General features: G+C 44.1%; 2 protein-coding genes across 7 annotated transcripts in view; both read right to left on the reverse strand.

Moving 5' to 3' along the window:
• LOC100120109 overlaps positions 1-16,407 on the reverse strand; it is a 405,862-nt gene that overhangs the window by 159,482 nt on the left and 229,973 nt on the right. For 5 of the 6 annotated variants that reach the window (XM_008217833.4, XM_016990242.3, XM_016990240.3 and 2 more), the window contains 3 exons: positions 9,355-9,615; positions 8,396-8,876; positions 7,284-7,850 (listed from right to left, as the gene is read on the reverse strand). In XM_008217833.4, the coding sequence (XP_008216055.1) occupies positions 7,284-7,850; positions 8,396-8,876; positions 9,355-9,615 (1,309 nt within the window). The remainder of the gene's footprint in view (positions 1-7,283; positions 7,851-8,395; positions 8,877-9,354; positions 9,616-16,407) is intronic. The other variant, XM_016990241.3, reaches the window with a different exon arrangement.
• On the reverse strand, positions 13,962-14,754 carry LOC100679805. Its single transcript, XM_003424988.5, has 2 exons — positions 14,625-14,754; positions 13,962-14,539 (listed from the first exon to the last, which is right to left on the reverse strand). The coding sequence occupies exon 2, from the start codon at positions 14,522-14,524 to the stop codon at positions 14,030-14,032; it is 495 nt and encodes a 164-aa protein (XP_003425036.1). The 5' UTR covers positions 14,525-14,539; positions 14,625-14,754; the 3' UTR covers positions 13,962-14,029.

Below are 16,407 nucleotides of genomic sequence, written 5' to 3' on the forward strand. Positions count from 1 at the left end.
CGCGTGCGCGAGCAAGCGAGCAGTGTCGATGGCTTTTTCGAGCTGTAAATTATTCTCGCGCTCTCCGCAGTTCTTGTTCGGAATGCTGCGGCGAGAGAGATCGGGTGACTTTTTTTCGAATTGTTTATACACTCGAGGCGGTGTTTTATCACGTTGCAGGTCACTTAATTACACGTATAGGTATACCGATCGATGGCTTGGACGAACTGAAAATCGTGCTCATATTGAAGCTCCTGAAGCAGTAGTGTAACCAGCCACCCACGACTCAGACACACTCACGGAGTGTTTTAACTCTCGGTTAACTGATCGACCGATTCGATTCGCGTTCGCCCCATACTCCTAAGCAAACGCTGCGTTGGTGTGACGAAAGGTCGCGCGCGCGCGACCGACAGATCGGACCAAGCTCTTTGTTCGTATCGGCGAGCGATCGGTTCGCTCGCAAAAGGGGACCGCGTCGGAGTAGTGTGCTCCATTCGCAGCGAAACGCGAAACTCGCGGGAGATCTACTCGTCGTGGTTTCTCTGCGAGCACACAGTGAGGCTATTATACACATTGTGTCCGCGAGTTAAGGGTATGTGTATGCCAACGCATATGCACACACACACACACACAAGGAGGTCAGGGCCGCTGCTATTTTGCAGATCGAATAGCGGCCTACTTATTTCGAGGCGAAAAAAGGGCGCTTTTTGCTCAAGGGATGTGGAGGAGGACGATTGGGAGCTAATGAATTATCGGAGGAGATCGATCTTGGCTCTCGGTTAACGAGGGGAAATTGCTTAATTAGAAAGATGCGCCGCTGATGCCGCTTTTCTCGGATAATTCGTTCGAGCTTGTCTGATTTCAGTTTGCGATTTGCTTGTATGTTTGGCCAGGATTGCCGGCCTTGTGCGCTGTTGGAATATATGTTTGTTTTTCACGGTGTTTAGCAATGGTGTAGCGAGTTGCGAAGTGGAAATTTAGGTGAACTGGATCGGAAGATTGGGATTCTGTAACGTCATGGATAGAACAGAAACGCATTTTTCAAATGAATTTTTGATTTGTGAAAATAATAAAAAAAGTGCTGATAAGAAAAAATGAATGCAAAGAAAAACGTTTAAGTTACAGGGCGTCTTCTACTGTACATCGATTAATCTACGCTACAATTCTGTTCCTTTTATTTTTGAACGTATGCTCGTCAACTTCGCCTAATCGCCGGAAGTGCGCAATAGACGCACGGTAGCTTCGATTAATGCTCGTCTACGAAATCATTAAAGCGTTCAATGCAGTTATTCTTCGAATGGCAGTACTACAGTTTGATATACTAACATTTATTAAAAGAGTACGCTAGTGGTAAAAACGTCGTTAACCTTGTAGGTTTAAAACTGCAATGTGTAAACTTGATCGTAATAAACGTGTTAATACATCACCAACTTGTGAATGTTCTTATCATACTGATATCTGATAAATGTACTCTATTTCATGATATCAATAGCAAAATGCTTGACTATTATTATTATTATTTTTTAAATAATTTTTAAAGAAAAACCATATCTCTTTGCTTTTATAATTAATATTTTATATTGCGATATCTATATTAAATTTTTTTTTTTTTGAAATTTATTAAAATTACAAAATAATGATTTTCTTTCGAATTTCACGACTAAATCAATCCGTGATTGATGATATTACCGAAAATTTTGACCGACAAAAGCATCGCGTTCCGGATACATAAACGCCCAAACGTTACACGGTTCGATGCGTTTCGACTTAGCTTTGTGATGCTTATTACTCGCGAGCTAGCCTCGCGCGGCCCACGACTTAGGGAAGCGAACAGTCGCGACGCCTATTAAATGCTTCCGGCGATTAGGGGCAATGAAAGCGTTTCGTTTTTTTTTCTGTACTGTCGGCTAAATGGCTTAGGCCAAGACGTGTTTGTACACTGAACACTCGAATGAATTTACCATTTTTTATTACGAATTATTGACAGATAACAATTGTTGGAAGATTTAAAACATGAATTAGAAAAGTCAATCACAAGTTGAATGGGATGTTGCAGCACAACATTAGTCACAATTAGATTGCTATAATAATAGCTGAAACAGAAGAGGCCGTAAAGGAAAGTAGATGAAGACAATAGCGAAGACAATAGAGCTTATACGAGGAGGATAATCAGATAAAAACCAGTAAAACTTAATCCGATTAAAGCGTTTCACACAATTAAGTCGACATAATGAAGTTATCCAAGCGTACAAAAGGATCTATTTTTATTATATAAAACTCTATAATATCTACATTTCAAATTCAAACCTGTGAAAAGTTTTTCTCCCAAGAAGAGACTCGCTCAATTCAGCAGCATCGGTAGGCTTACGATATAGAGCAACAGCAAAACTCTAGCATCCAATCAGAATACAAACAAGCATCACGCAACGAAATCTCCCCTTATACCTCGAGGAAAAACGAGCGATCCGTAATAGCCCAGCAAGAGCAAGAACATCGAACAAAGCATAGCAGTGTATAGAGACAGAGAAGATAAGCAAGGAGAAGAAGAATAGCAAGGAGAAATAGACAAGTGAGACTTAATCGAATTAAAGCGTTCGCCCATCGCCAAAGACGATTGATCGTGGCTGTGGGCGCACTCGCTCCCTCAATCATACTTAGCGCGTGGACGACGGCCAAAGAACCGACTCGTGACGTTTACTCGAGGCTTTCCGATGCAGAGGTGCAGGAGCGAGCTTTGCGGTAATTTCGAGGGGTTTTTCTCGCGATCAGTGAGACAAGTGGAAGCCCGAGGAAGAGCAACGCGTTATACCTGCAAGTGCAGGATACTGCAAATTTTACATCACCGTGAATTCGACTTATTTTATCAAGTAAATCACTATCCCTGAACAAATACAACTACTTGATTCAATACATCAATCGAATTCGAAGCACAAACTCCACCCATCGCTTCCAGGCAAACTCGCTCGATTGCAATCGCACTAACAGGACCTCCTCGCTAGCAGTACGTACAGCGACACTCGAAGTTGCGCGCATCCTTTCGGCCGGCCATTATCTCGTCTCCGGCGACGCGACGTCTTGTTTGCGATAGGTTCGTTGCACCCGGCCCGCGGTTGATACGCCGATAGTGAAATTGTACGGGGCACGAGATCGCGCATGCTCTATACGGCGAAAATCATGGAACCGCACCAGATCGCTGCGACAATTCGATAATTAAATGGTGCTGCTGAATACTCTCGATCATCCTGTAGAACTTGATAAATTTCAAGCGATTATTAGTATGACATGAGAAATTCGATACACTTCTTCCTTCCCCGCACTATACTTGACTGATTTCCAGCTTCGTGGCAAGCAGCTCGTCACTTCCCACCTTTTCCTTGCAGCGTCGTCGCGATATTCAGCGCATCCACCCTTTGTACATACGAGGCGCTCATATCTCACTCGTTGGCGATTTATTCGCCTGCAGACAAGTGGTCTCGCGCTTATCTTTTGTCGCCGAGCGGCTCTCGTTTCTTCTCCGCTCGCGCGGCGCTGATTTGATTAGCAGCGGTTCGATCGTGGGCGGCCACGGTTCCGCGAGAGATTGTCCGGCGTTTTGCGACCGGCGGGAAAATCCCGCTTCATTGACGGTCGTCCGAGCTCTGCATTTCATTAATTCTCATCCCATTTAATTGAAATTAATCATCTTCAAGTAGGCAGCCCACTGGCAACAAGCCAACAAGCCTGTACATCAATCGCGAACATTTCCCCGACACGATCTTCTTCGAAATCGCGGCTTTTCATCGGCTCGTACACTTGCACCTCACGCCTTTTAGCTCAATTAAAATCCACTCAAGCGCTCGCCGCGCTACGCGTCTCGCAATCGGATCGATTCAGCTTGTGACCTGCTCAGAGGCTTTTAGCGTGAAATGCAGTTGAGTCGCATTCCCTCGCGCGGCGCGAGCTCGTTTTTCACAATCGTCGCCTGCATTTACCTATGCGCACTTTTCCGGCCGGCTGTCGAGACGCCTACGCGTTATACACGTACGCCACACCCGAGGTTTTGTCTCTCGGCGGTCTGGGAGATTCGTCCGAGTTTTATGGGCTGTGCGACAGTTGAAGGCTTTTCTAATTTTCGATTATATTATGAGAAACTATTTTATTGCTAGATTATGGATGCGAATAATACTGTAGTTTGTTTATACAGAGAAACTTTGAGAATAGATAATAAAACGTCGGTTTTTCTGTAATATATGAACTTGCTTTTCCCATTTCGAAAGTTTTATATTCGTAGGCAGCGTAAAACAAAGCCATAAACTAACCATGAATTCTCCAACGACTTGTTCAAAAATTAAGTTCAGCAGCCTCTCCTAGTCCCGAATAAAAAATTCAAGCCCACTCTAGACACGTTCCAGACGAGCGTAACCACATAACCATGTACCCGTAAACCGAACTTCCCCACCGGCGTCCGAATATCGAATTAATGCAAGCATTGACGCCAGGGACATTGTCCGCAAAATTTAAAGCTTCAGACAGGTTGCTCCGCCTCTCCGGAAACTACCGCGTTCGAAATTCCGGGGCTGCGGTGCAACGGTCGACTTTACGACTGCATAGGTTTCGCTGGAACAGAACGAGCGAGAAAGAGAGAGCCGACTGCAACGGGAATAGAGGATGAGATGATAAAAAGGGAGTGCGAGCGTGACAATTAATTCGCGCTTTTTTCGACGCTGAGAGAGAGAGTGAGAGAGAGAGAGAGAGAGAGAGAGAGAGAGAGATAGGTCTTTATTTGCTAAAAGCAAAAAATAATACAAATTAGATCACAAAGACTGTGTCGTATACAGTCTAACATAAAGAGATAATAAAATATGTAAAAATACCGTCACATAAAATCACATTTCGTCATATTTAATTATCACATTAAACTTTTCTAATATTACGCTGTACATTTAAGGTTTGGTCATAGACCTATCTGTATTGCACGTTTGAAATCTAAAATACGTAATACTGAAAGAATTTTTACAGCCTACGGGCCGAGTCTGACTAGATTAAAAACTAGATTAAGATTAAGAATGCAGCGTCAGAGTCGTCACGATTCAGTGGCCAGCAGGTGCCGCCGTAGTGACCCCTTGGAGGAGGCGAGAGATGGCAGGTTTCGCAGAGTAGAAGGGAGAGCGTTCCAGAACCGAGCACCCTGGACCTGGGAGTCCTGGTTTCAGTACTCACGGTAGGGATGCTCAGTTCCGGGGGAACTCCCCTACTGGAGGGTCTTTGCTTGTGTTTATTGAACAATGAGGCCAGATACGAAGGTTCACCGATCCGGATTATTTTGTATAATAGAATGGCCTCAAAGTAGAGCCTTCTGGAATCGGCGCGAAGCCATTCTAGACTCCTTCGGTAAGGACTGATGTGTTCATCCCTCCTAACCCCGAAGATGAATCTCACACACGAATTGCTCAGTCTCTGTATTCGTATTGGTTGTTCGTTAGACGCGTCCAGGATAGTCACACCACAGTAATCGATGTGCGGTTCAGAGAGAGAGAGAGAGAGAGAGAGAGAGAGAGAGAGAGAGAGAGAGAGAGAGAGAGAGAGAGAGAGAGAGAGAGAGAGAGAGAGAGAGAGAGAGAGAGAGAGAGAGAGAGAGAGAGAGAGAGAGAGAGAGAGAGAGAGAGAGAGAGAGAGAGAGAGAGAGAGAGAGAGAGAGAGAGAGAGAAGAGAGAGAGAGAGAGAGAGAGAGAGAGAGAGAGAGAGAGAGAGAGAGAGAGAGAGAGAGAGAGAGAGAGAGAGGAGAGAGAGAGAGAGAGAGAGAGAGAGAGAGAGAGGAGAGAGAGAGAGAGAGAGAGAGAGAGAGAGAGAGAGAGAGAGAGAGAGAGAGAGAGAGAGAGAGAGGAGAGAGAGAGAGAAGAGAGAGAGAGAGAGAGAGAGAGAGAGAGAGAGAGAGAAGAGAGAGAGAGAGAGAGAGAGAGAGAGAGAGAGAGAGAGAGAGAGAAGAGAGAGAGAGAGAGAGAGAGAGAGAGAGAGAGAGAGAGAGAGAGAGAGAGAGAGAGAGAGAGAGAGAGAGAGAGGAGAGAGAGAGAGAGAGAGAGAGAGAGGAGAGAGAGAGAGAGAGAGAGAGAGAGAGAGAGAGAAGAGAGAGAGAGAGAGAGAGAGAGAGAGAGAGAGAGAGAGAGAGAGAGAGAGAGAGAGAGAGGAGAGAGAGAGAGAGAGAGAGAGAGAGAGAGAGAGAGAGAGAGAGAGAGAGAGAGAGAGAGAGAGAGAGAGAGAGAGAGAGAGAGAGAGAGAGAGAGAGAGAGAGAGAGAGAGAGAGAGAGAGAGAGAGAGAGAGAGAGAGAGAGAGAGAGAGAGAGAGAGAGAGAGAGAGAGAGAGAGAGAGAGAGAGAGAGAGAGAGATGCCGGATGTCGTCGGCGTGTCAGCGGCTCGTTTTAATTGACGAGGTTTCTTGCACTGGAGTTTCTTGGATCGCGCTGGATGATCTCTTGGAATGGTGGTTGGCGGATGTTTGCACGCGGGTGGGGTTCGCAATGAGGGTATCGCGTGTACTTGTTTATTTTCGTCGCCTAGTGTTATAATCGAGCGATTTAGAGTCTCGCTCTATACATCAAGCGTACGCTCGTCGTTTCGTTGTGTCTTGAAATCCAGGGAATAAATCAGCCGGCGCGCAATCATCGCGGACTCGTAAAACGAAGCTTAACGATTCAACTCGGCTGTATAGGCGCAAAAGTAGCTCACAGACAGCGCGTCGCCCTCGCGCGCGCACACCCACGAAAGTCGTTCGCCGTAGACGCGTAAACAACAACAATACGAACCTCTTCCTCCTCCGGCCGTATAATCCTCGCGATAATGAGTAATTACCCGAAAGTCGTATAGAATATATATTACGACGTCGAGGAGGTAGGGGAAAGTATATAACGCAAGGATTTAATAGAGACGTGAGCGAGCGCCGCAATTAAGCTAGTCCGCGGCGTTTTCCATCATTATTAAAGCGCTCTCTACGACTGCAGTATCTTTACGACTACTATACTCGCGCCCGAACGTTTTCGTTTTCAGTACAACACGGCGCTATGACATAATTGTGCAGGAGAGAGAGAGAGAGAGAGAGAGGGAGAGAGAGAGGGAGAGAGAGAGAGAGAGAGAGAGCGAAACTCGTGCGTTATGCCAATTACGGCGGGTATCGCCTTTGGCTTTATGGCACTACCGCGTGTAATTCAATTTGTTCGAGTGAGAGAAAAGAGAGTCGGGTGTTAAGTTTTCGGTTATAAAGTCACGTTACCACACCTTCGCCGTGGCTGTAACGGTATGTCTACATCATTCAAATGATTGCAGTACTCACCGAAACCCATGCGGACTTCCTCCTCGTCGTCGCTGTCGATGTGCTTGATACCGGCCACCTCGAAGCTTCTGGCCTCTATCTTGTTCTCTCCGCCAGAGCACTCGCAGCTCGCCTCGTTCTCGCACTCGCAGCCATCCCCCGCGCACTTGCAGCCAAGCAGAGGATCATCAATGTCGATGTTCCTGCAAGCGGTGCAGGGAAAGGTGAGGTCGTCGATGGACACGCGCTCGATCTTCCGCTCGACCGTCACGAGCAGCGTGTTGATGTAGGCGGGCAGCTCGATGTCCGAGACCTCGTCCGGTCTCAAGACTCCGTCGAAGCGCTGATGATCCAATCCGTTGTTCAACTGACGATCCTTGAACTGGTGGTGATGGTGGTGGTGGTGATGGTGGTGGAGACCGTGGTGGTTAGTGGCGACGGACTCGAGAGTCCCCGGGTTGGCCAAGTCGCGAGGGGCCAGAACTCGACTGCGCGTCTCGCATCTGGTTGTTTCCTTCCACTTCTCCATCGTTGCTGGAGAGACGACGCGCGTGCCGCGCTTCAGCTTGTTCCTCGTCTCAGACGCTACTGCAGGCGGAGGAGATCGTTAATTTAATTGTATCTAGGAGTGATAATCGTGAGTGCGCGCGCGCAATTTCTCAGCTGCTTCGAATCGCATTCATGAAAGTCACGCGGCACACGGCGCACAATGAGCGAAAGATATGTCACTTGGAAAAGTGTAACGCCTCAGTTATTCAGAGAGGTGAAAAGAACGCGAGAAAATTACGGAGAATATTTTATTCTCTTCTCTTATCGGCGATCTTTTAATCCGAGAGTCAAGTTCAGCCATTGTGTCGCGAGATAGAAATGCGTTTTTAATCGTACGCGCCAATCTACCAGGCCATAAATTACGAATGCAAATATCAGAGCTGATTTCGTACACTATTATCCAGACAGTTTGTCGCCTGCAATTACGCACGCACATCTAGATATTAAAGTAGATATCGTTCGAACAAAGTGCGCGTATCACGGAGAGGGAATGCAAACGGATAAATATTCTCTGACTCATACAGAGAAACTATATGCATTTCACTGTCAAGTGCGTAGAATGTGGGGATAAAAACGCCACTCACCGGGTCCAGAAATGCCATCTCTTTCGGCGCATCTGCTGGAGCTGGTAGACCTTCGCTCGCTGGATGCGCGCGCTTCTTCGGCCCAAGCGTCGACACTCGACGACGACTTGGACTTGACGACGTCGTGGCCGACAGTCCCTACGGACAGCAGCTCGGCCGTAGTCGGCTGTGTTCTCGAGGAGTAACTGTGTCTCTCGGTGGACCTGCTCTCGTGGTGGCTCCTGTAGCGCTGGGACTCTTCCTCGCGGTCCACGTGGCGACGATAGTGGTGGTGCCACCTGTCGGAGGAGCTGGACGAGGCCGAGGATGAGGACGAAGAGATGGCCGAGGCTGCTGAGCTGGAGCTGGCCAGCTTCTGGGAAGCGGCGGCGGCGCTGACTGTCCCGGAACTCGGCTCGCGCCAGTCCATGAACTCGTCCTCCCGGTCCCAACCGAGGATCCCTGGGGCCCGCATCGGCGATGCTCGCCACACCAGGGCTATCTGTTGGTCAGAGAAGTTTCGTTCAATTTTCAGTATTGAATATATAGCTCTATATACTATATGATAGCTCCGAGTCGAAAATGACTTCCCGATTCTGCAAAGCAATCTATACCCTCGTAGCCGGTAATTATCACCAGCGATCACTCATAACTTCGCGGCCGATAAAATCAAACGGGCTATGCGGAGGAAAAAAATTGCGGCTCTCTGTCGAAGGGCTTGTTCGTTAGGACCGATTGGTATTCAATGGGCAATTCTTCTTCGCCGAAAAGCCGGACAATGATACCAGGAAACGTCCGCCCATACAGTGTGTTGCGTGAATGTCCGTGATGATCAGAAATGAACAACTTTTTTCAGTCGAGCACATTATTATTCATGCGCGATACTCGAGGTACCATCTTTCATTGCGTAGAAATGACCGAACGAGTAATCATTGCAAAGAGGTGTGTAATAACTAAGACAAACAGTATCGCCGACTCACCTCAACGGTGTTCCTTTCGTCCGCGTCAGTGGCGTTGGCTGTCTGTACAGTGGCAACGGATGCAGCGGTCTTCAGCTGGTGCGGCGGAACTGTCGTCGTCTTCGTGGCCAGGGCGGCTGTGGCGCTCGCAGCTGCGCTGCGCACGCAGAGGTAGCATTCCCCGAGACGAAGCGCCGAGGCCTCCAATTCGCCGAGCCGCAGGACGAGCCCGTGACCACCAAGGGTCAAGGGCCAGCCTTCGGGTATCACGAACTCGTTGCCCTGTTGACAGAGAACGAACGGGACTACGTTAATTTTAGTTTGTTGCTGTTATTAAAAATAAATAGGATAAGGATCGTAAAATTCTGCTAAGTCAGGCCTCATGTAAATTCTTTAAACAAAAATGTGTAAGTTGCGTTTTTCTTCGAATAGCCTGTCGATTATGCAAATGTGAGAACGCGCGATCCTATTCTTTCACATACAGCCCGTCAAAAAGAAACGATCTGAGAAGTTGCTCAACCAACGTGCAGAGTATAAGAATTCTTTCGCATTAAGTAGCCAATAAATTAACATAATCGATTAAAACTACGAATCACGTTGCGGAAAAAGCGAGCGCGCGCATTCCGAAACAATCGTCAGAAGAACACGCCGAAAGTGTATCATTAAGCTGCAAATGCATGTAATTTACGGAGGTACTTGACGTCGAAAATTAGACGGTCAAAATCAACTTCCAAGCCGCGCAAGTCTGCGATCTTATCTGGCTTGCGCGAACATGTATACGAACTGAGGGGAAGTCGAATTATGCGCAAGGCTTTGAAAAAATTAGCAATTTTTCGGAAGTAATGCGATAATAACAGCCGGCTAACCCTGCGATTGCATAATCAGCAGAGACCGATCGTACGATCGTGTATGATCCAATTATCCCCGCGTGATTATCTCTCGCGCAACTGCATCACGATCGACTTTCGGCTGTACATGAGTATGACTTATAATAACCCTTGATTGTAGTCATCGGCGAAATTCCGGCAAACAGTCTGCCTCGATAATTTTTTTCAAAATAAAGCCTCAAAAACTCAAATACTTGTAGCGTTAGATCCTCTACGGTTCAATTAGCAAACTGCGCGAAATCGCATCGGAGTAAAGAAACTAGCTTTTTCAAAAAATGCAGCCTGAGAATCCTTATGCCCACAAACGAACGCCGCTCGGCGAAGCGCTCGAGAATGTCCAGGACGATCGGAAAAATCGGCGAGCATTCGAACGGCGGCGTGTGATTCCGAACCGGTGAAATTCGAAGAGCTGGCCGGTGTGATTTACCGGCCGAGTAGAAGTGAAAATACGTGTTCGCCGGATGCCCGAGTGAAGTGCGCGAGCTCACGAGGGAGGAGGTGTTGTTTTTATTGCGCGCGCGCTCGATGCTGCTCCGCGGCGATTCATGAGGGTAGCGCTGGGAAGTCGGCTTTTTGCTTGTTTGGATGACTTTGTTGCCGGCTGATCTGCTCTCGTACGGGTATAAATTTACTGATTTGTGCATAATGAGAGTTATTTTCATAAAAATTGTCAGCAAAGTAATTTTACTACACTGAGAGAAATTTATAGTAAATTTTACTATACTGGATAGGAAATTTTAATAAAAAGTTTGGTAATCCACTCATAGACTGACAGTCTAGTAATTTTTACTAAACTGTATAGTAAATTTTATAAAACTATAAATTTTACTATACTGAGTAGTAATTTTTACCCTGACTAAATTAAATATAAAAATGCACATAGTGGAAAAATTATTTTCAATTATTATATGGCTCTAAATTTTTATGGTTATGGAGGGTTACTCTTCTAACGCACTTCATTCAGAGAACATTATCGATTCACTCGCCGCAGTTGATTTTTAGAGACATTAAACTAACCTAGATACATTTCCTACAACTAAACGCTTAATTATCCCTATATAAAAAAGTCATGACCGGATGAAGTGAAGCCAAGAATGCGTCAATATGATTGGCTCATGTAGTGCGCATGCGTCAAAAGTATCGTTAGAATTTTTTGATTTGTTTTTAATTTCTAAAATTGATTCTAATATTAAAAATGTAATATAATACTATAATACATATCAAATTATAATTTGTGTATTTATAATATTCTAGAGATATTCTACTCTCGAGACATAACCTTAAAATTTTAAAAGGAAGTTGGCGACGAAACCGCGGCAATTTTGAAATTTATATGAGCGCGAAATGAATCATATATTGTAAAGTTTGATATATTTCCGTGATAGAAAACAAATATTAAAAATATCAATCAAGTATTTATATTCCATTTAATAAGTTAATGAAATTATAGTCTACTACAGTGCGCGCAGCGCACTGCGCCAAGTCTACTTATACATATTCGCAATTCGCAGTACATATGCTTATACGCTCGCAATTGTTACAACAGGGTTGCTAAACGGACTTATATACTAACTGAGCTAACTTCTTACCGCTTGCGGGTTTTATTTCCCGTGCACCCCCTAGCGGCAGCACACAAAACAGTTTGACTTTATTTGAAACAGCACCGGCTTCAAACTGCTGCTCTGAAGTCGAGTCTTGCCATGATGTTTATTTTCAGGTGCTTCTTCTCGCGGCCGCCATGTTTGCTAAACGCGCATGCGCATAACGCGTCAATACGCATCAGTTCCGATTTTCAGATGAAAAGTACTATACGTTCTATTAAAAATTACTATACTGTCAGGTAAAAATTCATACATTGGCGATTTTCACTATAGTTTCTGTTAATTTTTCCTATTGAGTATGGTAAATTTTATATGGAAGTTTAGTAAAAATTGATATAAATCTAGTAAAAAAGTCAGTTTTGTCAGTCTGTGACGAGATTACCAAACTTTCCAGTAAATTATCATGAACATATAGTAAAATTTACGCACTATTTCTCTCAGTGTACTCGTTCGCTGTTTTATGGGATCATTAGTATTTGATTTTTTACCAATTTTTGTGTTAATAATTTCTACTAGGTTTTGATCGAATTCATTTTTATTAAGGGATTATTCTATCGGTAAGTCAGAAGCAAGAGAGATAGGCACGTTAGTCGACATAGAACGAAGTGGGGGAGTCGCAAGAGATAAAACTTTCATCCTCCGCTGCAGTCAAATTAAACGGCATGACATACGCACTTGCATTCACGACGCGGGTTGCCGAAATGAAAGTCAGACCGAACGTTCTTCTGACATGTGCTCTGTTTATCTTTTTCTTTCGGTTCGCAATGTCGTTACGTATATGCGCCCACTTTCTGAAGTGAAGGCGTCAAATTGTCGATAAATTTCTTCCAAGAGTCAGGTTACATCGCGCAATACTCGAAACGAAATTGCATTCTCGGGTTTATAAGTGTAAAACCACGGAAATAACTCTCGGATCCAAGGAACGTGCCAATAAGTCTACCTGAAAAACACAAGCCGCGAATACGCACACGCACAGCACGCACGCTTTCTCCATTCAGCTTTTCCAAAACCTTCTCGGAAGGCATAGCTCGCTTTGAAATCCTCATACGCACCGCGCGCGAGCAGTACAGGCCATAATACGAATTCCGCGAATTCATAGTCCTCTATGCTATATATACGCGCTGGAGACAACGGCGAGAGAGAAAGAAAAGCATTTCTTATGTAAATATATCGCGCGCCCACGAGAATCCGCTAGAGCCTAATAAGCACTAAAACGCGCGTAACAGTTAGTCGGGTGTATTCGCGAGATGCCCTGTGCTACCGGACACAATTGCCCATTGAAAAGGGGCAGCTTTTGTGGGTTATCAGCGGCGCAGCCGCGGGAAACAATGGCACGAGATAAAGTCGCCTGGCTCGCTCTGTATAACTGTAAACGCGCGCTCGGCGCAGCGGCAGCGGCAGCACTAGCGCCGATTAGCGATTCAATATTCCTGTAAGCGATTTCCTGGCTGAGAGAGCTTGCCTACACGGGCGTGGGAGGTGCTGCTATATCACTACTGTCCGCGAATTTAACGCGCCGCTGCGGACCAATGCGCCGCGCTATGGCGTCGTTTACTTGATTTCAATTTCGGGCGCAGGGCTGCGTGAGTGTGAACAACGTAGAATAAATTGCTTGAATTTTCTACCTTGATCTCTTAAAACTTGCTAATATAATGCACGTCACCGAACAAAAGTTTCCCATTGTTAAATTGAATAAGACGGCTTTCAACTTTTGACGCAGCAGAGTTCCTGAAAGTCAGCGAGCAGCGACTTACGGAGAACATCAGCGTCGCGAGAACTTTTCCGCTGTTCCAGGCGTGCGTTAGACCTCTGCTCCTCATTGTCGTGTACGCGTGTGTATAATACAATGACAGCAGAGCGAAGTACGTTTTCCATCTCGGCGTCGGCTTCGCTGTGCGCCAGCCTCGCTCTCGCGAGTAATCTGCATTTTAACGCTCTCGGCCGAGTTGTGCCTCTTTCGCGCCTCGCTCGAAGAATGCTGCGACGGAGACTGAAATATGCGAGCAGGGGTTTAGTAAGGCGTCGTAATTTTTTTTTTTAATTGCCAGATTTCTCCTATCCTAAATAGGGTATTATTTTGTTTGAATTATTTAGGATGTTGGTTAGTAGTTGGTTTAAAATAAAAACGACACTGACGCTGCGTTAAGTAATTTCAATTTTATCATTTTATTAGATCGCGCGAGCAATCATTTTATAATTATTAAATTATTATGAAATCGATTGACGGTCCTTTTTTTCTTTTTTCTTGCGGTCTAGTTTCGCGACACTGCTTTCGTCGAACCACTCGTCGTTTACATTGAATTCATTGCTGACATATTCCAGAATCGTTGAGAACGAAGACTTGCGAATGGATACCATATCGTTGTTTGATTGCGGATCGAGATAATAATAGGCAATGGTAAGAACGCCTTCAGAACCGTCTAAACATCTTTGCACTTCGATCCGCAGGTTATCCTTTGACTGAGTATAAACTTTTTCCAAGTTCTCGTTTCTTTCTAATGCATTTATAATTCCGACACTCCCGGCCTGAAGAGCTGTCACAGCTTCTTTTGTTATGGCAACTCTAAGTTTGTATGTTTTATTATCTCTTGCTATTTCACGTTCCAGCGTAAAAGCCATTTTCTTCGTCTTATCCGAAAATTCCGCCAAGTTCACAACCAAACTTAATCGTCGGTTGATTTTAAACCGGACGTACTCGTCCATTGTAAGATGACTTGTCTGATTAAAAGATAATTAAAATAATTATACAAAGTACCGAAAATTTGAATCGCATTCAAAATGTGAAACGGAATTATGAATTTACCTGCTAAGAAATTATAGCTAGATGTTATACGACTGATTCAGTTATACTGCCGCCGCTCTATTAACTGCTACAGTTACTGAAGACCAAATTGCTTTTTCCTCTTCAATTAAACGCGCACGCATAGCGTCGGACAGTGATATTTTATCCTACTTCCCGTACGGATAAGATAAGCATGTACTGCATACTACTCCTATATCGCAATATTCTTTTCACACATTCTACTAATTTGCTTCAAAGATATTTTTTTGCATACTTTAGGCAAGTACTTACAGGGACTTGTCGCTCTTTTATTTTTACCCTTCACGTATCGTACCCCACGATTCGTTTACAATTTTTCATGATCATGTTAATTTTAATGGATCCAAGGCTTTGATAACATGCGGTCAAAGACTTTTTTCGCGCATGCGTGAGCTTGGCTTTCCGCGGGAAAATCATTTAAGATTCAGTTTTTTTATCCTTGATAAAGGAATTCCTGCAATTGTGCAACAAATGAGCGTTCTGTTCAATCTCTTAACCTGCTATTGATAGGATCCCGAAATGCTAATTAATGTTTGAGATTATAGTTTTTTTTTATTTTAAAAATCTATATAACATGTTATAAAATGCATTCACCCCGAATTTTGAAAAAATGCATGAAAGGAGCAGCGTATATGGAGCTCAGATGATCGCGATATGACACTAGAATACTAGCTGCTCATCAAATCTGTCGTATAAGCATTGGCAGCAGCATAAGACGTCTTGAAGAGAGTATTAATATCAACGGCGGTTCATCTGGGATTCTTTAGCCAATGTTTGGTCTGCGTATGCATACTGGGACTAGTGCACATAGCATGCCAAAGCTTACTTACTCACTTTCTTTTTTACTCCATGAAGAACGACTTATGACACGTGTATCGTACATTATTTTATAGCACTGACTAGGAAATTTATGTGCGCTTCGCGCGCTCTTATCATGTCATAATTAACATTTAAATTTTGCTGCCTGCTTAGCGCCAACAGTTTAAAGCATTTGTAGGTTATATAATAAAATCCGTATTTCTGATTCGCGTTCCTTAATTCTTGTACCAGGCGACCGATTCTCAATTAAATGCTTCACAACAAAGCCCATCACTTTTTTAAGAGAGGAGGATTAGCATAAATCCGCTGTCACGCGTGGTATTAGCAGTCCTTTTTTGCACTGTGCGGCTAGCGCCCGAGCGTAGCAAGGTGCAATAATGGACTACTTATGCCACGGATAGGCGTGACATAAATGCGGATTCATGTCACGTGGTGCTATAAAAATACAAATTTCTAGATTTTTGCAAAAATCTGTATAGTACATTACGTAACTAGTTTCCCTCGCACGAGTTGCGTATACTATTTTTCATAACAAGTATCGCGGAGCTCAACATTATACTAAATTAGTATATTATACAAATTAAATTTATTTCATAATGCGAAATAGGCCACGCTCCTGTGAAAGCTTATTCATACAAAAAGTTCGTTAAATCATACATTGTCGTACTATATACGACTGTAATTATACTAAACTAAAATATTTTTGCAAATTTAAAAATGAATTATTTTTAATAGAAAATTATTACATCTTTTATCAAAAAATATTAAACTAAAACACAAATATAGTGTATCGTACATTGTAGTTAATTATGATGATTATGTACATTAATTGTAACATTACAATTATTAAAATGAAAAGAAATATTTTTGTCGATGCTTTCAATAGTAAATGATTGTTCGCTTTTTTCATCACTGTTTTGTCTACGTTTTTTTAACGGTGAACCAC

Source organism: Nasonia vitripennis, chromosome 1 (assembly GCF_009193385.2).
Source record: "Nasonia vitripennis strain AsymCx chromosome 1, Nvit_psr_1.1, whole genome shotgun sequence".
NCBI lineage: Eukaryota > Metazoa > Arthropoda > Insecta > Hymenoptera > Pteromalidae > Nasonia > Nasonia vitripennis.